At 51.0% G+C, this 24238-nt stretch overlaps 2 protein-coding genes across 3 annotated transcripts; both read right to left on the reverse strand.

Moving 5' to 3' along the window:
* Positions 1-392: 392 nt before the first annotated feature.
* On the reverse strand, positions 393-10678 carry niban1a (niban apoptosis regulator 1a). Its single transcript, XM_028967886.1, has 14 exons — positions 10471-10678; positions 8467-8591; positions 8255-8383; positions 7046-7160; positions 5992-6156; positions 5806-5921; positions 5208-5288; positions 4961-5123; positions 4049-4236; positions 3695-3841; positions 2819-2929; positions 2624-2731; positions 2436-2547; positions 393-1962 (listed from the first exon to the last, which is right to left on the reverse strand). Exons 1-14 carry the CDS (start codon positions 10655-10657, stop codon positions 1106-1108), a joined length of 2604 nt encoding a protein of 867 aa, XP_028823719.1. The 5' UTR covers positions 10658-10678; the 3' UTR covers positions 393-1105.
* A 271-nt stretch (positions 10679-10949) lies between these two features.
* Positions 10950-24215, reverse strand: trmt1l (tRNA methyltransferase 1-like). 2 transcript variants are annotated; one of them, XM_028967888.1, is made up of 16 exons: positions 24149-24215; positions 23379-23495; positions 23203-23265; positions 23014-23127; positions 22842-22906; positions 21486-21642; positions 21125-21245; positions 20536-20615; positions 20089-20326; positions 19801-20013; positions 12633-12823; positions 12477-12555; positions 11601-11767; positions 11450-11515; positions 11236-11362; positions 10950-11150 (listed from the first exon to the last, which is right to left on the reverse strand). In XM_028967888.1, exons 1-16 carry the CDS (start codon positions 24207-24209, stop codon positions 10964-10966), a joined length of 2046 nt encoding a protein of 681 aa, XP_028823721.1. In that variant the 5' UTR covers positions 24210-24215; the 3' UTR covers positions 10950-10963. The 2 variants fall into 2 exon arrangements, with proteins under 2 accessions (XP_028823721.1, XP_028823722.1); XM_028967889.1 differs by lacking the exon at positions 11450-11515.
* Positions 24216-24238: the final 23 nt, after the last annotated feature.

The raw sequence follows: 24238 nt of genomic DNA on the forward strand, positions 1-24238 counted from the left end.
CATGGCTGGATCACTTCTTTCATAGGAACATTTAAACTTGAGCTTCAGGGCTTGAGTGTTTTTTTGGAACTTCATCTTTCCATGCACTAATTACATTCTGGGTGTCAAATATTGAATCATGGTGCAGTTTAATAGATTATTTGCAATATCAAAAAAATATTTGAATTTATCAATATATTGTACTGTATTGTTTATCTATATCAACAGCTATTGGTGACATCAAGGGAGCAATATTAATTCTATAGGCCATGATAACCTGTCAATCACCCTCCATCTAGTAGTGCTTCTTTATATGGCACTGAATACCCATGCTCCTTTGCAGCTGAAAGTTAGTCTTGGTCTATTTAAGTCAGGTTTGTTATTCATTTTGCCCAATAAATCAAGTACAAATCTAAAAAAAAAAACTTTATTCCACTGAGAAGAGTTGCACATTTTAGCTAATACTGTTTCACAACACCAGCACGGCCTGTTTCCCCTGCAATATAAATACAGCGCTGTTAGATGCTGCTCTGGATAAAATGAAGTTTTAATCGATGATGTCAACCAGGATTAAGGGGCAGGTCAGGGGTTTTAGATGATAGCTTATTAAAATATATATAACATAATCCTCAGATAAACATGCATGTGTTATTCATCTTGGCACAAAATGTCATTATTTTATATGAAAGTCTTTATATGAAATTCATGATTACTTAATTATAAAATACTACCGTTTAGAGATAAACATGCAACAAAATCCATTTGCCAGTTCTGGCCACTATTTTGGGGGGCTTGTTTGCTTGTGTAAAGTTGAAGGCATCTTCAGGATTTTTCTTCACCTCGGAACAGTTTAAACTGGGCGGAGCCTGATGATTGACAGGTCTCATGCACGCCTCTTCCTCTTTCTTGGCTATTTATACCTGTGCCCATCAATATGTCACATGCGCAATCATCCATAAAGATTGGTGCGTTCTTTTTTCTATTAATTTATATAAAATCCCGAGGACGCCTTTGACCTCACGAGCGAACAAGCTCCACGTCGGGCACCATTTCAAAAGTCCTGCCCAAAATTGTGTGCCCGACTGTGTCCTTAAGGAGCACTTTCCTTCTTCGCAGAGATTTTTGATCAGGCACTTTTCTGGCCATCCACCAGCGCACCACTGCCATCAGAGCACCGCTGGACCACCTCCTCCACCTCGATCACCTCCACCACCAGGTCACGGATCTCCTTCACGCAGTCCGGAGCTTTCGCACTGCCAGGCTCCACGTTCTCTGCTACGACAGGTTGAGGGTCTTTGCTCACGGCCTTGACCTCAGTGAGGTCAGGATCGTGTGCTGTGGTGCCCTCGCTTGCTCCTGCGCCCTGGGAGATCTCCTCCATGCCAGTTCCACCTGCAGCTGCACACTGTTCACCACCAGAGGGCAGGAAAGCTGCAGTTTCTTCACACAGGTACCCAGGAGGACCAGCGGTGATGGGTGCAGCCCCCTCTGTGGTGGCAGCAGGAGCACCAGAGACTGACAGTAGAGCCTCTGGCACTCTGGGAACGCCGAGCAACATTTCTGCGGGCGATTCGCTGCACGCCTCTGCGGTTCTCCCTGTGGATGTAGAGGCGTCCTCTTCCTGCTCATCAGAAGATGGCTGTGTAACAGGAGCGGACTGGGCCACTGGTTCTGACCGCTCTTCTGTCTGGTCTGGCAGTGGCTCAGGCATCAGGCCGGGTTCTGGTGTCCCCTGTCCTGATTCTCCTTCCTCCTCTTGCAGGGAGGACTGGGCCTGGACCGGACTGGGGCCGCGCTGGAGGCCGTTGCCCAGCAGGGGTGACGCGGGGTGGGGCGGACGTCGGATAAGGGAGCCCCCGGCTCGGGCGGGGCTGCTGGGGGCGGATCCTGGAGGGGTGATGTAGAGGCTGGACTGGCTGAAGCGATCCCTCCTGATCTCTGAGAACAGGTTGTACTTCTGCATGGTGGCCGCCTCCTTTACCACTGGGGGAGAGACCGAGGGAGGAAGAGCAAGATGCCGTGAATCGACGCCCTTAATGACGCAGGAAACACAGGCGCTGCCACAACATGGCGACCAGCAATAAACCAACCTTCTTCAGCAGACCGGTTCCCCCATTCAAAGAAGAAAACCACCTGGTTTCTGTGGTAGTTTTAAATATTGAAAGTGAAGTGATTGTCATGGTGAGACACTGCAGCACAGCACACGGTGACACGGTGAAACGTGTCCTCTGTATTTAACCATCACCATGACAGGCGCCCGGGGAGCTGCGTGTGGGGACGGGACCTTCATCAAGCATTCTGAAAACGGTGCTGATTCCCCCACCTGGGCCACCCCTGCCCATTCATTATTATATTATAATATCAGAGGAAGCGATAGCGTTAACGCTGAATCACTAATATCAAATTTGCATGAACAGTTACCGACGCCGGGAGCTGGTCGGAGAAGAGCGCGGTACCTTTGCTGATTTCCCTCTCCAGGACCTGCAGCAGGATGTCCTCGTATACGTTCTGCACACTGACGAAGTCGGCGTGCTCAGCAAAGATGTACTGATCAAACTCCGGCAGCTCCTGCAAGCGGTTCACAAACGCTGAAAATAAATTCCATTTACCGGGCGAGGGACGTGACAAGACAAGGCGGACGTACGGCTTTGAAGGTGGAGGCCAGCGTCTTCTTCATGCTGGGGAAGGTGATGTCCAGCAGAGCCTTCTGGAAGATTTTCTTCCTGACTGTGCTGCTGTCATAGTCATATTGCTGAGGGAAACACACACACACACACACACTAAATAACTCATTTCTATGAGCTCTTCTACTTGGATGTATCAGTCTCAGATCTTTCACCTTCAGCACCCTCTGTTTGGCCTTCTCCATGGCCAGAGCCACGTTCTCAGGACTGTCTTCTAGAGCTTTTAGCAGGAGCAGCTCAAAGGTGTAGGCAACACTGGTCATCAACTAACACACACATACACACACACACACACGTTAATACCAGACCAATAGAAATTCTGATTTATTTTACTGGCCAAAACTATACATTATGTTTCATATTGAAAAAAAACATTTAGATCTGTGGGAATAATGTCTGTGTGTGTAGTGTGTATGTAGTATGTGTATGTGTGTATGAATGTGTAGTGTTTGTGTGTATGAGTGTGTTGTGTGTGTTTAGTATGTGTACGTCTGTGTATGAGTGTGTTGTGTGTGTATGAGTGTGTAGTGTGTGTGTATGAATGTGTAGCGTGTGTGTATGAGTGTGTAGTGTGTGTGTATGAGTGTGTAGCGTGTGTGTATGAGTGTGTAGTGTGTGTGTAGCGTGTGTGTATGATAGTTTGTGTGTATGAGTGTGTAGTGTGTGTGTATGAGTGTGTAGCGTGTGTGTATGAGTGTGTAGCATGTGTGTATGTGTGTGTAGCGTGTGTGTATGTGTGTGTATGAGTGTGTAGTGTGTGTGTAGCGTGTGTGTGTGTGTATGAGTGTGTAGCGTGTGTGTATGAGTGTGTAGTGTGTGTGTAGCGTGTGTGTGTGTGTATGAGTGTGTAGCGTGTGTGTGTGTGTGTGTAGCGTGTGTGTATGAGTGTGTAGTAGTGTGTGTGTATGATAGCGTGTGTGTATGAGTGTGTAGCATGTGTGTATGTGTGTGTAGTGTGTGTGTAGCGTGTGTGTAGCGTGTGTGTATGTGTGTGTAGTGTGTGTGTAGCGTGTGTAGTAGCGTGTGGGTACCTGCTGTAGGTGGATCTGGGTGCTGTGGACCAGCCCCTTGTACCCGGTGTAGCTGAACCTCTGCTGTGTCTCTCTCAGCTGCTCCTCCAGGCTGCTCACGTGCTGATAGCAGCTCTGCAGGTTGACTGGACCCAGCTGGGTCAGAGCCTGAGACAGAAAGGAGAGGACAAGAGTCCATCATTTATCATGCGTTAATGAACATCCCCACTTTTATATACAATAATTCCATGTAATAATAACCGTGTTAATAAACTAGAAAATGTTCATTTCTGTAACTTGGATTCCGCTTCTTTACAAAAGTATACCATAGATCCAATAAAGGGATTTTAAGCATGTTGTTAGGCGACTTCTTACCTGTTTAAGGTCTCCTGTGACCCCGCCCTCCTGGACATCCTGACACAGCTGATCAATCATGGCCTCAGCCATCAACCGCGCCTCTCCAAAGCCCAAGCTGATTGGTCCCATCAGCCCCTCCAGTATGTAGCCCAGGTGCGGCTGCACGTGCTCAGAACAGTGAGCCTCTGCCGGGCCAGACACCCTGGCTGTACGGTGGAGAGAGCAGGTCAGTGTGCGTTGATGGCCGTGTCTGACATATCCTATTACATGTGTGTATTTTATATATGTTTTGAAGGCAGTGAGGAGCTGGTATTTAATATCTGCACTTATAAATTCATTTAGTTTGAATTACATTGCAATTTAATGTAGTCTGGAATAAGAGCCGAAATCTATATCGAAACGTAATTTCTTTGGTCACATGACAGCTCATTTGCATGTTTATAATATAGAGGCTCCATCTGGTGTTTCATTAAATGACACGGATCCATTTCCATGCTCAGTGCAACAAAGATAGGAACAGAAAAGAAAGAAAAGCTGTCGATAAGATCAGTTTAATACTCCAAAAAAAGAGGAAATACGTAGGTAGGTGGGTTTCGGGTCGAGATTCAGCAGAATCTCCGTGTCATTCGCTGCTTGTAAATTTGGTGGTAAAAGTATTTTGTAAAATGTAATTTTTTTTGAAATGTTAATTGCCGATGCTCGGCCACCATTGTCATCGTCAGGTGATGCTTCTTAATTATCATGAGAGAGACGGAGAAAATGGATCGTTTTCGTGCAGAGAAAGACGGGCGTTTAAAAAGCTGCACTTGTCGGGTCCGGCTGGATTTCAGCTCTTCTCCATGGTACCAGGAGTAGCTTTTAGCTTGCTTGTTTAAATAAAGGTGCATGGGTTTAATCACTGATCATTTGGAATATGGATGAAATGTCCACCTGTGAGTTTGTTCTGCAGGAAGGTTTTGGAACTGTGGATCTGGTCCATGTTGGAGCGCAGCAGCCCTTCCTGCTGGTCAGCGCTGGTTCTGCAGGCGTCCTTCAATGCGCTCAGCTCTTGCTGCACACACTCCAGGACCAGGCCATGCGCCTCCTCCACCATCTTTCACCCACACAAACATACAGAAGAGAATATTTATAATACCCACACATGATTAAAACGGAGAGCCAGGCCCAGCAGACTCACAGCAAACCATGTTCTCTTCCCCTCGGTCTTCTTCGCCTTCAGTTTGGGCAGCAGCTCGGCCATAATAACATTAGCCAGCACCTACACACACACGGTACACACACCATAACCCACACGCCCACACCTGGATACCGAGGAATGTGGACAGGAAACGTGGACTCTGACTGTTCTGCATTCCAAACAGTGTTGAGCAGTGACACCTGCATGCAAACACTCGTTTTTAACAAGCACACACTGGTGTGATAAACTGAGGCGCGGTGCATTAGGGACAGCGGTGCATTAGGGACAGCGGTGCATTAGGGACAGCGGTGCATTAGGGACAGCGGTGCATTAGTAATTCTGCGTGCTAGAATTTCAGCATAGGAATTGTGCAAAGTAATATTTGTCATATTTGGGGCCAAAAGCTATTAAAAGGTGTTTTTTTTATCATCAGATCTTAATTTTATAAAATGTCTAAGTTGTCTCCGGCCAACATATTTTTAAAAAGATCAATTTTTGGTGAAAAACATGATCTAGTGGTCAGAAGGGGTATTGCAGATTTGGCCAGATGTAACCATAAAACGTGAAAGTGCCAAGGAGTCTGTAACTTGCATCTAACCTGTGCATCACTGCCAAGCAGCATATCCCAGGATTCATAGCGACCCTTCTCCTCCTGCCACAGCTGCAGAGCTCTGAGGAACGCTCTGACTTCTACTGATCCCTTCCTCAGGAAGTCTGGGAGAAGAGTAGAGGACGAAAGGCTGAGAGGAAATACGGGGACGGGGCTAAAATGTACATGTGTTACCTTGGTTCTGGTGTCGTATACAGTCATGGAGGACGTACAGGAAGCTGGCCTGTTTGGCTTCCTGTGTGAGGCAGAAGTAAGTATCTAGTCTGTATGGGACATGCAGGTAGACGGGGAACTGTCCTGGCATTCCCACCACCGGTGGGGCCAAGTCCTCCTTCAGACCTGCACACACACACACACACACACACTGTTCAATATATCAGAAATGTACCTAATAATTCCAGATGTACTTTTCTGTCAGGGTTCAGTGTCCTGCTCAGGGACACGATGGTAGTGAGGTGGGTTTGAACCTGGGTTTCCTGGTTCAGAGGCGAGTGTGTTACACGCCAGGCCACTAACACCACAAATCAGTTCTTTTGTGACGGCTGCCAGTCCTGCGGGGGTGAATGGACGTCCGTGGAGATGCAGACCATGAAGGGTGCAAGTAGCCTAGCGGGTAACACACTCGCCCATGAACCAGAAGACCCGGGTTCAAAACCCACTTACTACCATCGTGTCCCTGAGCAGGACACTTAACCCTGAGTGAAGTGAAGTGAAAGTGAAGTGATTGTCACATGTGATACACAGCAGCACAGCACACGGTGCACACAGTGAAATTTGTCCTCTGCATTTAACCCATCACCCTGAGTGAGCAGTGGGCAGCCATGACAGGTGCCCGGGGAGCAGCGTGTGGGGACGGTGCTTTGCTCAGTGGCACCTCAGTGGCACCTTGGCGGATCGGGATTTGAACCGGCAACCTTCTGATTACGGGGCCGCTTCCACCACTGCCCCAGGGGGGGACTGTCCCTGTAACTACTGACTGTAAGTCGCTCTGGATGTAGCTGTAGATGTAGATGGAACGTAAATGAACGTAACCATCACCCTTGGTGACAGGCGCCCAGGGAGCAGCGTGTGGGGACGGTGCTTTGCTCAGTGGCACCTTGGCAGCTCGGGAGTCGAATTAGGGGTCCGTTTCCACCGCTGCCCCTTAGAGCTTCATAAAGACCGAATGAAAATACTATTTATCTCGTCAACCAAACAGGCATGGAACTGATACTCCATCTCTACTCACTGTTGCTGTCTGGGAATCCCTGGTCCACCAATGCTATGTACCTCTCCTCGGTGGTGACAACGGTGCCCCCTGTTGGCAGCAGAGTCTGACGTGGTGGGGCGCCCTTCCGGAAGCTCTGAGGAACAGAAGACACACAATCACGTGGTTTCAAAGGCCTTAATGTGTCCATTTCAATCCCGTCAGAGAGGTGTAATATCGGGTATGTATCCCGTTACAAGGGCTCATCTTTATTCAGTGTCACGTAAAGAATTATTTTTTTATGTGAACGTGGAAGTTTAAGTGTCTCAGGGTCTTGTTCCCGAATGAGAGAAGAAGGGAGCAGGAGATCATCTGCAGCGATGAGGGAGCTGAGCCAGAAAGCAAGACTCTCCATTTACCGTCCCAGTCCTCACCGATGGTCATGAGCTTTGGGTAACGACCGAAAGAACGAGATCGTGGTTACAAGCGAACGAAATGAGTTTCCTCTGTAAGGTGGCCGGGCGAAGCCTCAGAGATAGGGTGAGGAACCTAGAGTAGAACCGCTGCTCCTCCACATCGAGAGGAGCCAGTTGAGGTGGTTCAGGCATCTGGTCAGGAGGCCTCCTGGACACCTCCATGGTGAGGTGTTTCGGGCGAAATAATATCTCCAATGTTGGGGTCCTGCTGGCAGGAGACCCCCCGGGTCCACCCAGGACATGCTGGAGAAATGATATCTCCAGTCTGGTCCTGCCGGAAGAGCTGGTAGAGGTGGCTGTCTGGGATTCCCTACTTGGGATGCTGCCCCCACGACCCGGACCCGGATAAGCGGAGGAAGACGAGGACGTTATTATGGAATTACATGGAATTACACGTAATTACGTGTAACAGATTACACGTAACTAGAACGCAGCACACTCTCCACGCTCAAGTTCTACAACGTTGTGGTGTTCCACCTGCACTCAGCTCAGACCCAGCGCTGCAGGAACGTCTGCAAATGCGCCCCCAGCACGGCCGCATCTTCAGAAGTTCACGCACCAGCCTGCTTCTTTCATACATGGCATCAGAGTTAAATAGAATGTATGCAGCTTATCTCCGTTCCTGTCTTAGACTGAATTAAGTTGCAGGTGAACTGAATACATTTGAAATGAGGGATATTAAGAGTCTGATTGAACACATATCGATATCATGCAGGGTCTTGATAACACAGTTGGCCACGAATGCGGTAATATCCTTCACCGCCCTCATAATCACCTCCTGGCTGTCATGACACTCCAGGCTGTAACTGGCTCGCACCACCACGTATCTCTCTTTCCACTTCCTGGTGTCCTCAAAGTGCAGCACAGGACCCTCAAACAGCACTTCCTCTTCCTGCCGGGGCACCTGGGTAATCAGACGACAAGTCCGCAGTTACGCTGTTTTAAACTCCACCTTTCATTTGGGGCAGGAAGTACATACTTACTTACCCTCTGTTTGAGGAGCATGTCTTCTTTCTGCTGGACAAGCTCCTGCCGTAATTGATTGTAGAATTCCACAGAGTATTCCTTCCTATACAGCAGCCTAAAAGCCTCCAGCTCACTTTGGGCGTGGCCTGTAACAGAGAACGTGTTGATCAAGCTCCATCATCATCATCAAATTATTATAATTTAACAATCCTTCCTTAGTATTTTAACAGGTGCGTCTTTGGTCTTCCGTGGTTGAGAATTGGTAGCTTGTAGTGACCCTTTCTCGAAAGCGATGTGATTGTCATTGTGATACGCAGCACAGCACATGGTGTCACGGTGAAACGTGTCCTCAGTATTTAACCATCACCCTTGGTGACGGTGGGCACCATGACAGGCGCCCGGGGAGCAGTGCGTGGGGACGGGACCTTCGTCAAGGGGACCTCAGTGGTACCTTGGCAGGTCAGATGTTGGCCTAACCGCTAGGCCATCTCATGCTTATATGGGTGTAGAATGTAGAATTATGGATGGAATACCACCAATTTATTAATTTTCAGATGAGGTGGCAGGAACTGCAGGTAGTGCAAAAAGGTGCGAAAGCAAATGGAAATTTACACTCACATGTGCACACTACTGAAGTCCACACCAAATACCTGATGATCTGCAGCCTGATTGGTCCTTTCGTGTCTGCTGCAGCAGAGCTCCATTGTGGTTTTATGCACCACAGCTGTACAATATTCAAATCGCAGGAAGTAGCACACAACACACACACACACACACACACTGGCAGCCCAGCTCCACCTCCACTACTAACTGAGGAGGGTCTGGCTGGGGAATGGAGATGTGGGTTCAGGACCGGAAAGGGAGACGTGCCACTGGCCTGCAGAACAATCTTCTGCTGAAACTTTACATGACGGCTGTTCTCCAAAAATGGCACCAAATGTTTATTTTATATAAAAACGTACAGCTTTATTGCTATTAATACACTATATTCCCTCTAAACACCATTCACTATACAGAAATTCGAGTTTCCAGGTTTTCCTTTTCAAAATGAAATTCAGATTTTGAAGAGTGATCTTCATCGTGTTTTATATCAGTTCACTTGATCAAGTTATTGGGAGGACTGTAATTTGCATATTCATGGGTATTTAGACCTAGTCTACCATGATGTAACACCCAAAATATCTACAGACTTCTCTATGAGGTTTATATAATGCAGGCCCGGTGCAGGTAGAACAGCTCTCCTGCTGTGCCACGCCCCTCCTGACTCTCTGGCTCTGCAGATGTCGGGCATTCCTGCGCTGGAGACGTTTATGGGACTGTCCAACCTGCGCCACCGGTTCGGCGCCGCAGCTACATACCCCCATTCCTCGCACATCCTGTTTCTTCCACTACAGAATACGGTGAAACACGATCCACATCAGCACATCGCAGGCCGGAGCTCCACATGCAGAGCAGCTGCGGTGCTTTGTTTAAAACCAGCGTTCAGGGTGGATTTCCTGTTTATCCGGCCAGAATGTGATGCAATCTGTAAAAAAGGAGGGAGAAGGTCCGAGCAGCTGCCGCGTGGTGCCAGCATGGGCCTGACGCCCACGTTATAACGTCCATGCTCATTAATAAAACCAGCAGAAGAGACAGCATGACAGCACCAGGACGTTTCAGATCGGATTCTAGGGCGTGTCTCTGCCATCGGACGCATCCTCTCCGTTCCCAGGAGATGATCCAAATGATTCTGGCCGGACTGAGATGTAATGCTGGCTTTTAATAAGGAACAAATTCATGTTCTTCAAGTTGATCATCGCAGTTCCACCCCACCAATTCTACTCCGCATTACGCTTTAAACTGGCACAATCATGAATATAGAGTTCAGCTTCAAAGGTCCAAGGTCAAAGGCTAATTAATGACACGCCCCAAGATATTCAGAAATTCCCCAGGATTGATTAATTGGATATCGACCCTGATTGGCCAGGATCGAACCCCGTCCTCGATACCCACCCACACTGTAGAGAAGTAAAAATGCTCTCCTACCGCGGATCAAGCTGGACTTGCTGGCGTCCAGCAGGGTGGACGTGGACGTCCCCATGCCTGCGCGCTGGACGAGCTTCGGGTGGCACTGCGCTCTGCGGCTCACAACTCGCTTATTTGGAATGTCGGCTGAGCGCAGCAGCGCGTCACATTTCCTGAGGCTGAGATCACCCGTGACGTCACTCCACATGCAGAAGCGTCCTGCTCCCTGATGTCCACCCCACCCAGCACGTGTTCAGGATTACAAAGTCCTCTCACACACACACAAGTCTTTATTTAACGGGGTGCACACATTACACCGAACGCAGACGCCCCGCAAAGTCACTTCATTTAATACAACACACATTACGCAACACTGCAGCATGCACAACTCGCTCGACGCTCAACATCGATGGCACAGGGACACCTGCTGGGAACCTCGGGGCAACGTTCAAGGAACGCTGGCGTTACGTCTGGAGGGAACCCGGCATGAAATTCAGCAGAGTTCGGAGGTCCATCAGTCGACCCTCCCCGTCTCTTCTTTGATGGGGGCGTGGCTGGCGCTGGCCGGTGCCACGCTGTACTTGGTGAGCACGGCCTTGAACTGCTCCAGCGTGGCGTCGGTTCGAACGCCGGTGGGGTCGAAGTGCGTCCGGCTGACCCTGAAACCAGCTTCGTTCGCCGACTGCAGAAACTTGTTGAGTCTGAAAGAAGGAAAATGCAGCTTTGAAACCCGCGTCTTCACGTCCTCCACCGTACGGAGGAAGCGCGCTGATGAACTGGACCTACTTGGGCATGTTCATGCCACGCATGCTGTGCCGGTGGACGCTGTAGTAGAAGGCAGGGTGTTCCAGCAAGGTTTCCGGCTTCAGCCTTTTCAGAACATTCCCACCTTCTTCCCCCGACTTCCTCTTTCCTGCACGAGGACAACAAAACATTGAGGTCCAATTCAGGACAACGCGCCACGTCCAGCACAGAAGAGGACAAGTGCGTTTGCCGCTACCCGCGTGGTCGGAAGAATCAGCTTCGTCCACTTTCTGCAGGGTCTTGATCAGAACGCCACACTCCACTGCAAACACAGGCAGCGTTTCAACCGGCAACCCAACACACACACACACACACGCACACACACTCCGTCCCAGGCAGCTACACACCCTGGTTGGCGAGGCCGGGCGAGTTGGTGGACGTGAAGGACTTGAAGGTGGTGCAGTCGGCCTCGCAGATCAGGGTCTTCAGAAGAGGCTGCAGGTCCTCCATGCTGTGCTGCACCGCGGCGACCAGCATCCTCCTCAGAAAGCCGGTATTAAACAGCGGGCCGGACCTGAACCCAGATTAGCGGGTCACGTGGTGAATATTCATCATTACGCCGCTCCATTGACCGAGGGTGGGCGTGTCTGCCGTGAGTGGCGACCAATCACAGCAACATTAAACCCGGCTGGTCTGGCATGAAAATTGCATGAATTTGTGTTGGTTTTTATGTTTGCATAATGTTATTATTCCAATAAAATTTGATTGGCTGGCACAAGTGAAGTGAGACACTGCAGCACAGCACACGGTGACACGGTGAAACGTGTCCTCTGTATTTAACCATCACCCCCCTTCATCAAGGGGACCTCAGTGGCACCTTGGCAGTTCGGGATTTGAACCGGGCCGCTTCCTCAACCGCTAGGACACCACTGTCACCCCGCATCAAAGCGAATGAGACCATTTTGAAAGTCCTATTGGGACAGTAGTGGCCTAAGCGAGTAAGGTTGTGGGTTCAAGGTGCCACTGAGGTCCCCTTGATGAAGGTCCCATCCCCACACGCTGCTCCCCGGGCGCCTGTCATGGTGCCCACTGCTCACCAAGGGTTATTGTTAAATGCAGAGGACACGTTTCACCGTGTCACCGTGTGCTGTGCTGCAGTGTCTCAAGATGACAATCACTTCACTTTACTCCTTTAACAGAAGTGACCAGAATCAGCACCTAGAAAGGTCCCACATGGAGACCCTGTTCTGTCCGTGTCTGAGGGCTTGAAATGGTTGTCTCACCACAGAGGACCCAGCACCACAGCGGTCTTTCCCGGCATGCTCCCGTGGCAGCGGCATGGCAGCTGCTTGTACAGACTCTCTGCAGACGGACACAGGAAACCAGACGTCAGGCGCGCTCTCGAGGTCCCGCCAGGCAGCGAGAACGTCCTCACTGACCTTCCACCATGCTCCCGGGCCTGAGGAACACCCTCTCCTCACACCACTGGCAGTGCACCAGCTGCCGGAGCTTCTTGGCCGACTCGTCGGCCTGGGTGGGGCCGCGCAGCACCCGCACCACCACCAGCACGAAGTGTTCCACGGCCACACACAGGAGAACCTCGATACCCTTATTACAGCGTCCAGCGGCCCTGCAAAACACACAGCCAGAGTACGGTAACACCAGCACCAGCACGAAGTTCTCCACGGCCACACACGGGAGAACCTCCACACCCTTATTACAGCGTACGGTAACACCAGCACCAGCACGAAGTTCTCCACGGCCACACACAGGAGAACCTCCACACCCTTATTACAGCGTACGGTAACACCAGCACCAGCACAAAGTTCTCCACGGCCACACACAGGAGAACCTCCACGCCCTTATTACAGCGTACGGTAACACCAGCACCAGCACGAAGTGTTCCACGGCCACACACAGGAGAACCTCCACGCCCTTATTACAGCGTACGGTAACACCAGCACCAGCACGAAGTGTTCCACGGCCACACACAGGAGAACCTCCACGCCCTTATTACAGCATACGGTAACACCACCACCAGCACGAAGTTCTCCACGGCCACACACAGGAGAACCTCCACGCCCTTATTACAGCGTACGGTAACACCACCACCAGCACGAAGTTCTCCACGGCCACACACAGGAGAACCTCCACGCCCTTATTATAGCATACGGTAACACCAGCACAAAGTTCTCCACAGCCACACACAGGAGAACCTCCACGCCCTTATTACAGCGTACGGTAACACCAGCACAACCACGAAGTTCTCCACGGCCACACACAGGAGAACCTCCACGCCCTTATTACAGCGTACGGTAACACCAGCACCAGCACGAAGTGTTCCACGGCCACACACAGGAGAACCTCCATGCCCTTATTACAGCATACGGTAACACCAGCACGAAGTTCTCCACAGCCACACACAGGAGAACCTCCACGCCCTTATTACAGCGTACGGTAACACCAGCACCAGCACGAAGTGTTCCACGGCCACACACAGGAGAACCTCCACGCCCTTATTACAGCGTACGGTAACACCACCACCAGCACGAAGTTCTCCACGGCCACACACAGGAGAACCTCCACGCCCTTATTATAGCATACGGTAACACCAGCACAAAGTTCTCCACAGCCACACACAGGAGAACCTCCACGCCCTTATTACAGCGTACGGTAACACCAGCACAACCACGAAGTTCTCCACGGCCACACACAGGAGAACCTCCACGCCCTTATTACAGCGTACGGTAACACCAGCACCAGCACGAAGTGTTCCACGGCCACACACAGGAGAACCTCCACGCCCTTATTACAGCGTACGGTAACACCAGCACGAAGTTCTCCACGGCCACACACAGGAGAACCTCCACGCCCTTATTACAGCATACGGTAACACCAGCACAAAGTTCTCCACAGCCACACACAGGAGAACCTCCACGCCCTTATTACAGCGTACGGTAACACCAGCACAAGCACGAAGTTCTCCACGGCCACACACAGGAGAACCTCCACGCCCTTATTACAGCGTACGGTAACACCAGCACCAGCACGAAGTTCTCCACGGCCACACACAGGAGAACCTCCACGCCCTTATTACAGCGTACGGTAACACCACCACCAGCACGAAGTTCTCCACGGCCACACACAGGAGAACCTCGATACCCTTATTACAGCGTACGGTAACACCACCACCAGCACGAAGTTCTCCACGGCCACACACAGGAGAACCTCCACGCCCTTATTACAGCGTACGGTAACACCACCACCAGCACGAAGTTCTCCACGGCCACACACAGGAGAACCTCCATGCCCTTATTACAGCGTACGGTAACACCAGCACGAAGTTCTCCACGGCCACACACAGGAGAACCATCCCATACCCTTATTACAGCGTACGGTAACACCAGCACCAGCACGAAGTTCTCTACGGCCACACACAGGAGAGCCTCCACGCCCTTATTACAGCGTACGGTAACACCACCACCAGCACGAAGTTCTCCACGGCCACACACAGGAGAACCTCGATACCCTTATTACAGCGTCCAGCGGCCCTGCAAAACACACAGCCAGAGTACAGTAACACCAGCACCAGCACGAAGTTCTCCACGGCAACACACAGGAGAACCTCCACGCCCTTATTACAGCATACGGTAACACCAGCACGAAGTTCTCCACAGCCACACACAGGAGAACCTCCACGCCCTTATTACAGCGTACGGTAACACCAGCACCAGCACGAAGTTCTCCACGGCTACACACAGGAGAACCTCCACGCCCTTATTACAGCGTACGGTAACACCAGCACGAAGTTCTCCACGGCCACACACAGGAGAACCTCCACGCCCTTATTACAGCATACGGTAACACCAGCACAAAGTTCTCCACAGCCACACACAGGAGAACCTCCACGCCCTTATTACAGCATACGGTAACACCAGCACGAAGTTCTCCACAGCCACACACAGGAGAACCTCCACGCCCTTATTACAGCGTACGGTAACACCCCCACCAGCATGAAGTTCTCCACGGCCACACACAGGAGAACCTCAATACCCTTATTACAGCGTACGGTAACACCAGCACCAGCACGAAGTTCTCTACGGCCACACACAGGAGAACCTCCATGCCCTATTACAGCGTACGGTAACACCAGCACCAGCACGAAGTTCTCTACGGCCACACACAGGAGAACCTCCACGCCCTTATTACAGCGTACGGTAACACCACCACCAGCACGAAGTTCTCCACGGCCACACACAGGAGAACCTCGATACCCTTATTACAGCGTACAGTAACACCACCACCAGCACGAAGTTCTCTACGGCCACACACAGGAGAACCTCCACGCCCTTATTACAGCATACGGTAACACCACCACCAGCACGAAGTTCTCCACGGCCACACACAGGAGAACCTCCACGCCCTTATTACAGCGTACGGTAACACCAGCACCAGCACGAAGTTCTCCACGGCCACACACAGGAGAACCTCCATGCCCTTATTACAGCGTACGGTAACACCAGCACGAAGTTCTCCACGGCCACACACAGGAGAACCATCCCATACCCTTATTACAGCGTACGGTAACACCAGCACCAGCACGAAGTTCTCTACGGCCACACACAGGAGAACCTCCACGCCCTTATTACAGCGTACGGTAACACCACCACCAGCACGAAGTTCTCCACGGCCACACACAGGAGAACCTCCACGCCCTTATTACAGCGTACGGTAACACCCCCACCAGCATGAAGTTCTCCACGGCCACACACAGGAGAACCTCCACGCCCTTATTACAGCGTCCGGTAACACCAGCACCAGCACGAAGTTCTCCATGGCCACACACAGGAGAACCTCCACGCCCTTATTACAGTGTACGGTAACACCAGCACCAGCACAAAGTGTTCCACAGCCACACACAGGAGAACCTCCACGCCCTTATTACAGCGTACGGTAACACCACCACCAGCACGAAGTTCTCCACGGCCACACACAGGAGAACCTCCATGCCCTTATTACAGCGTACGGTAACACCAGCACCAGCACGAAGTTCTCCACGGCCACACACAGGAGAACCTCCACGGCCTTATTACAGCGTACGGTAACACCAGCACCAGCACGAAGTTCTCCACGGCCACACACAGGAGAACCTCCACGCCCTTATTACAGCGTACGGTAACACCACCACCAGCACGAAGTTCTCCACGGCCACACACAGGAGAACCTCGATACCCTTATTACAGCGTACGGTAACACCAGCACCAGCACGAAGTTCTCTACGGCCACACACAGGAGAACCTCCACGCCCTTATTACAGCATACGGTAACACCACCACCAGCACGAAGTTCTCCACGGCCACACACAGGAGAACCTCCACGCCCTTATTACAGCGTACGGTAACACCAGCACCAGCACGAAGTTCTCCACGGCCACACACAGGAGAACCTCCACGCCCTTATTACAGCGTCCGGCGGCCCTGCAAAACACACAGCCAGAGTACGGTAACACCAGCACCAGCACGAAGTTCTCCACGGCCACACACAGGAGAACCTCCACGCCCTTATTACAGCGTACGGTAACACCAGCACCAGCACGAAGTTCTCCACGGCCACACACAGGAGAACCTCCACGCCCTTATTACAGCGTACGGTAACACCAGCACCAGCACGAAGTTCTCCACGGCCACACACAGGAGAACCTCCACGCCCTTATTACAGCATACGGTAACACCAGCACGAAGTTCTCCACAGCCACACACAAGAGAACCTGCACGCCCTTATTACAGCGTACGGTAACACCAGCACCAGCACGAAGTTCTCCATGGCCACACACAGGAGAACCTCCACGGCCTTATTACAGCGTACGGTAACACCAGCACCAGCACAAAGTGTTCCACAGCCACACACAGGAGAACCTCCACGCCCTTATTACAGCGTACGGTAACACCAGCACCAGCACGAAGTTCTCCACGGCCACACACAGGAGAACCTCCACGCCCTTATTACAGCGTACGGTAACACCAGCACCAGCACGAAGTTCTCCACGGCCACACACAGGAGAACCTCCACGCCCTTATTACAGCGTACGGTAACACCCCCACCAGCACGAAGTTCTCTACGGCCACACACAGGAGAACCTCCACGCCCTTATTACAGCGTACGGTAACACCACCACCAGCACGAAATTCTCCACGGCCACACACAGGAGAACCTCCACGCCCTTATTACAGCGTACGGTAACACCACCACCAGCACGAAGTTCTCCACGGCCACACACAGGAGAACCTCCATGCCCTTATTACAGCGTACGGTAACACCAGCACCAGCACGAAGTTCTCCACGGCCACACACAGGAGAACCTCCACGCCCTTATTACAGCGTACGGTAACACCAGCACCACCACGAAGTTCTCCACGGCCACCCACGGGAGAACCTCCACGGCCTTATTACAGCGTACAATAACACCAGCACCAGCACGAAGTTCTCCACGGCCACACACAGGAGAACCTCCACGCCCTTATTACAGCGTACGGTAACACCAGCACGAAGTTCTCCACGGCCACACACAGGAGAACCTCCACGCCCTTATTACAGCGTACGGTAACACCAGCACCAGCACGAAGTTCTCCACGGCCACACACAGGAGAACCTCCACGCCCTTATTACAGCGTACGGTAACACCACCACCAGCACGAAGTTCTCCACGGCCACACACAGGAGAACCTCCACGCCCTTATTACAGCGTACGGTAACACCACCACCAGCACGAAGTTCTCCACGGCCACACACAGGAGAACCTCCATGCCCTTATTACAGCGTACGGTAACACCAGCACCAGCACGAAGTTCTCCACGGCCACACACAGGAGAACCATCCCATACCCTTATTACAGCGTACGGTAACACCAGCACCAGCACGAAGTTCTCCACGGCCACACACAGGAGAACCTCCACGCCCTTATTACAGCGTACGGTAACACCACCACCAGCACGAAGTTCTCCACGGCCACACACAGGAGAACCTCGATACCCTTATTACAGCGTACGGTAACACCACCACCAGCACGAAGTTCTCCACGGCCACACACAGGAGAACCTCCACGCCCTTATTACAGCGTACGGTAACACCAGCACCAGCACGAAGTTCTCCACGGCCACACACAGGAGAACCTCCACGCCCTTATTACAGCGTACGGTAACACCAGCACCAGCACGAAGTTCTCCACGGCCACACACGGGAGAACCTCCACGCCCTTATTACAGCGTACGGTAACACCAGCACCAGCACGAAGTTCTCCACGGCCACACACAGGAGAACCTCCACGCCCTTATTACAGCGTACGGTAACACCAGCACGAAGTTCTCCACGGCCACACACAGGAGAACCTCCACGCCCTTATTACAGCGTACGGTAACACCAGCACCAGCACGAAGTTCTCCACGGCCACACACAGGAGAACCTCCACGCCCTTATTACAGCGTACGGTAACACCACCACCAGCACGAAGTTCTCCACGGCCACACACAGGAGAACCTCCACGCCCTTATTACAGCGTACGGTAACACCACCACCAGCACGAAGTTCTCCACGGCCACACACAGGAGAACCTCCATGCCCTTATTACAGCGTACGGTAACACCAGCACCAGCACGAAGTTCTCCACGGCCACACACAGGAGAACCATCCCATACCCTTATTACAGCGTACGGTAACACCAGCACCAGCACGAAGTTCTCCACGGCCACACACAGGAGAACCTCCACGCCCTTATTACAGCGTACGGTAACACCACCACCAGCACGAAGTTCTCCACGGCCACACACAGGAGAACCTCGATACCCTTATTACAGCGTACGGTAACACCACCACCAGCACGAAGTTCTCCACGGCCACACACAGGAGAACCTCCACGCCCTTATTACAGCGTACGGTAACACCAGCACCAGCACGAAGTTCTCCACGGCCACACACAGGAGAACCTCCACGCCCTTATTACAGCGTACGGTAACACCAGCACCAGCACGAAGTTCTCCACGGCCACACACGGGAGAACCTCCACGCCCTTATTACAGCGTACGGTAACACCAGCACCAGCACGAAGTTCTCCACGGCCACACACAGGAGAACCTCCACGCCCTTATTACAGCGTACGGTAACACCAGCACGAAGTTCTCCACGGCCACACACAGGAGAACCTCCACGCCCTTATTACAGCATACGGTAACACCAGCACCAGCACAAAGTTCTCCACGGCCACACACAGGAGAACCTCCACGCCCTTATTACAGCGTACGGTAACACCAGCACGAAGTTCTCCACGGCCACCCACAGGAGAACCTCCACGGCCTTATTACAGCGTACGGTAACACCAGCACCAGCACGAAGTTCTCCACGGCCACACACAGGAGAACCTCCACGCCCTTATTACAGCATACGGTAACACCAGCACCAGCACAAAGTTCTCCACGGCCACACACAGGAGAACCTCCACGGCCTTATTACAGCGTACGGTAACACCAGCACGAAGTTCTCCACGGCCACACACAGGAGAACCTCCACGCCCTTATTACAGCGTCCGGTACCACCAGCACCAGACCCTGGACGTACCTGGCGACCGACGCCAGCACCATGCGCGCCGCCAGCTCCTTGTAGTACTCCGTCCGCACGATCTGGCAGCTGTAGTGGCGGACGGTGACGTTCACGTTCTTGCAGTACAGCGAGCCGGTGTCTGTGGACGTCACCGACACGATGCCGGAATGCCGGACGTTCCGGAAGGCGGCGTCCAGGTAGTTGACCGCGGTCCCGAACGGGTCCAGGTGTCTGGCGGGAAGAAACGCTGGTGAAACGGCGCCGCTTTTTTTCCCGCCGTCGCTCCCGCGCTCATCTCACACTCACATGTAGTCAAACGGCCGGAGGTGCATGATGACGTTGGCGTCCATCTTCACGACCTCCACGGCAGCGATGGGCGTGTCGCCGTCCCCCTGGGCGTCGCCCGGCCGCTTCCCGCCCTCCACGCGGACGTGGTTGAGGTGGCAGTTCTCCTTAATCATCTTCACGCACGACTCGTTAATGTCATTTATCGTCACCTTGACGGACCCGCGCAGATGCTTCGCCCACTGCAGCCCCATGATGCCTGAGAGAAGACACAAACGGCCATATTTAATATTCTCCTGTCCGCCATGCACGACCCCACCGGCTGGCTGATAACTTGTATTAAAGCCGCCGATTGGCCAACAGGTTCACAGTTGAAATTAAGATTTATTACTTACAAACGTTAATTAATCGACAGACCTAATAAACTGAACTTATTAAGAAGACATTTTTATGGGAAATTAATCTCACCTGTGGCTCCAAACGCATCCAAGCACTCCAGAGGGTTCCTCTCTTCTGCAAGAACTGCCAGAGAACAGAAAACCAACTGCCTACACACACACACACGCACACACACACACACACGCACACGCACACACACACGCACACACACACGCACACACACACGCACACGCACACGCACACGCACACACACACGCACACGCACACACACACACAGAATAAAAGCAGACTTATAGGAAGAAGATTTTGCGGAAGCAAGTGCCGTCATGACCCGGTCCGGAAGGGGTTACTCCGGTCCTGGATCCGGACCAGGGTTTCACGTTAGTCCTGTGTAATTTATTCGTTTTCACCAGTGTCGAATGTATAGAGCTGCCCGGTTCGTTTCTGTTCTCCGTCGGGTCTTAGTTAAGTGTTACACGGTCACCATGTTATCGGATGTCTCCCCTGTCCTGTCCTTCACTCATTAAACCCCGGTTTGGTGACGTCGTGCGAATGCGTCCTTCTTCCTCGTCATGCCACCATGGTTGTGACAAGTGCAAAACTATTTAAAAGTGTTGCTGTTAAGTCAAATTAAACCACAAATGAGCGCTCTGCTCACCGATTGGCCTTCATCTTGCGGTTGAAGAACGTGTCGGTCTTCTGAGGGGTGGTGTGATTGGGCATCAGCTGGACATTAGTGCCCAACTCCTTCATGATCTGAAACGCCTGTCCAGCCGGTACTACAGAGAGGACGAGTGACAAAGATCAATCGTTCAGAAAATAATTAACGATTAAACAAAACCATATATATTCCAAATAACCATATATATTAGTCTTGTTTAATATGGTTGTCATCCCCCTTGGTTTAATCGAAGCTCAATAACTGGGTTTCACGTGTTGTTTTAAAGCCTATAAATAAGCGTGAAAACGGCAGCATTTTGGGGACGATGCTGTGACACCGTCCCAGAGGAAATACTCACGCTGCTCCTCAGACGTCACGTCGGCGCCGCCCGAGAAACTGGCCTCCGTCTCCCCCTTGTTCACGTGTCTCTTCAGATGGCTGACCATGTCGGTCTTACGGGCGATGGTCACAGCACACACAGCACAGTGGTAGTGGGCCACCAATCGGCCTCCAGCCTGAACACACATGCACAGACGAGGGGTTACCAATCAGGACCCGAAAAGCAGCATGACGTAGACATTCTACACTATGAACTATGGCCCCAACAGCTGGACAGTGAGGAGAGGAAATGGATCCAGGCTGCCACCTAGTGGCTGCTCCACTCATAACAAATTGTCCTTTTATTTATGTTTTAAAGGTCCCCTGACATGAAAATGTGACTGTGAGATGATTGAACATTAATATGAGGTCCCTGAGCAGGTCTATGGTGTTGCAGTGGCTAGAAATGGTGATGGGTGTAAAGAGGGTTTTGGTCGTTATGCTTCACCGTTCAGAGAGCGGTAGTCAGACGGTCGGATCTGGAATTTGTCCCATTATGACGTCATATGGGGAAAGGTTACTTCCCGTTTCCCACCCCTCCCCTAAAGCATGATGAAGGGTGGTAATAGCCTAGTGGGTAACACACTCGCCTATGAACCAGAAGACCCGGGTTCGAATCCCACTTACTACCATCGTGTCCCTGAGCAAGACACTTAACCCTAAGTTGCTCCAGGGAGACTGTCCCTGTAATACTGATTGTAAGTCGCTCTGGATAAGGGCGTCTGATAAATGCTGTAAATGTAAAAATGTAATCTCCACCCACCGTCATGGCTTCAAAACGTGTGAAACGTTGCGGTTGCTCAGTGATTGGATGTAAAAATGAGCACAAATGTATTTTTTTTCATTTAGTCCAGCGGGTTCATTGAATTTTTTTATGGAAAAGCCATAGGGTTGTAAGGCAAGGCGCCAAGATGAAGCGTAGGCCTGACATTTTTAAAAATGTCCGTGATGCTATGATCTGCTAGGAATTTTTTAATCATATATATACATTTTACTATGTTAAATAAATACATTCCTTGTTATACCGTAGCGCTGGGTGAGAGAGTGTTTTATTTGGCAGTCCTAATACTAGCGGATCCACATTTGTGGGTCTTGGAGTTTGGACCAGTTTTTCAAGGTGACACCCGCTGAAGCGCTTGACAGATGAGAAGATAGCTGGATCGAGGTACTGACCCACATAGCCAGGTCCTGCAAGAGTTAATTCTTTTACAAACAGGGGACCTTTAAGTTCATTTTATAGAAGCTGAACTATAAAGAAATGTATAATCCCCAGAACAGGAAGTAAAAGTAAGACGGAGATAGATAGATATATATATATAAAGCTGTTGTAAATAACCTGGTCTCCACTCAGACTGCTCCGCAGCTGTCGGCACGGCAGGTGACAGATACACATCTTCTGACCTGAGGGAAAATGCAGTCATGGGTCAAAGGTCATCGGTTGATCGCTTTCAATCATCAGCCATTTTTCTTTCGATTTGGGCTGAGTGAGTCCAGCAGGAGCTCAGTACCTTCAAACTCAACGTAGACCTTCCAGTGCAGGTTCTGAAGGTGGCGCTGTAATTTATGGCTGTAGCAGGCCTTAAACTTCTCCTCTGGACACAGAGGGCAAGACTTCCTGCCAGCTGCAAAGACAGAGAACCACACCAGAAGTCCTTTTTCCAGCTTCAACACTGTCACCAAGCTGAGCTGTAACTCACCGCCGTTCAGGTCTACCAGCATCTCCAGTCCCTTTAAACTGGTCTGGATGGACACGTGCCTCTCTGGACACAAAAGGCAAATGTTCCAAACTGGTAATAACCGATTACTCTTCTATTGTACATGTTCTTAAACGACACCAATAATTCAGGATTTATCCAATAATTAAAGACTTTACCTGGAGAAGTGACAGCTGTGGCACTTTTTACCACAACAGCCTCATCAGCCACCGAGGTGTCCGTTTTTCCGGCACCGGCCTCCGAAGTTCCCTCCATCATTTCAGATCCTCCCCTACCTAACAGACGTAAAATATTACTGCTCATATCACCAGTTTGTGCATGTCTTAAAAATCTAGTTCTTACCAGAGAGCTGCTAGTTAAACCAAAGGCAAGTCAACCATTAATAATACATTTCTGTCTGGAATATAAAGGATATATCGAGTTAAGTGGAACATTTCTGTTACCACAGCCTAAAAGAAGCATTTTCTGTAAAACCAGCCAACTGAGTGCAGTTTGGCCTTTTATACTAACCGCAAAACAACGGTTCACCTAAAACCTGTGGGCGCAACGGGTCCGAATTCCTCGTCGCTGAAAACAAAGCTTGGGTCCCATTGTGGAGCTCCACCACAAGGACGTTCATATGCACGGTTTAAATATATTGGCTTTTTGTTCTACGCTACCTATAAAATATTAATGCGTTATGATTACAATAATAGATCTAAGCAACGAACAAATGTTAATGTTGTCTTATTCTGCATTATCGACATTATTCATAACTAGGTCCTATGGCGGAGCTCCGTGATGAGGCCCACCAACACTTCAGCAGTTAAAAACTCATTTTCCAGAATCTACCCCGACTCAAGCTGAGTAGGCTGAAATGTGTAGATTTTTGGGAAATTCCGAACTTCGTTCTTTGCCTCGAGGCGAAGGTATGAGGCAATTTCCGAACCTTTTTTATCGGCGTCCTCCTGGTGTAGCTGCCCCGCGTCTCCTTCCTGGTGCTCCGCCATTTTACCGTAACTTGCGCAACACACCGTCC

This window comes from Denticeps clupeoides, unplaced genomic scaffold (genome assembly GCF_900700375.1).
Source record: "Denticeps clupeoides unplaced genomic scaffold, fDenClu1.1, whole genome shotgun sequence".
NCBI lineage: Eukaryota > Metazoa > Chordata > Actinopteri > Clupeiformes > Denticipitidae > Denticeps > Denticeps clupeoides.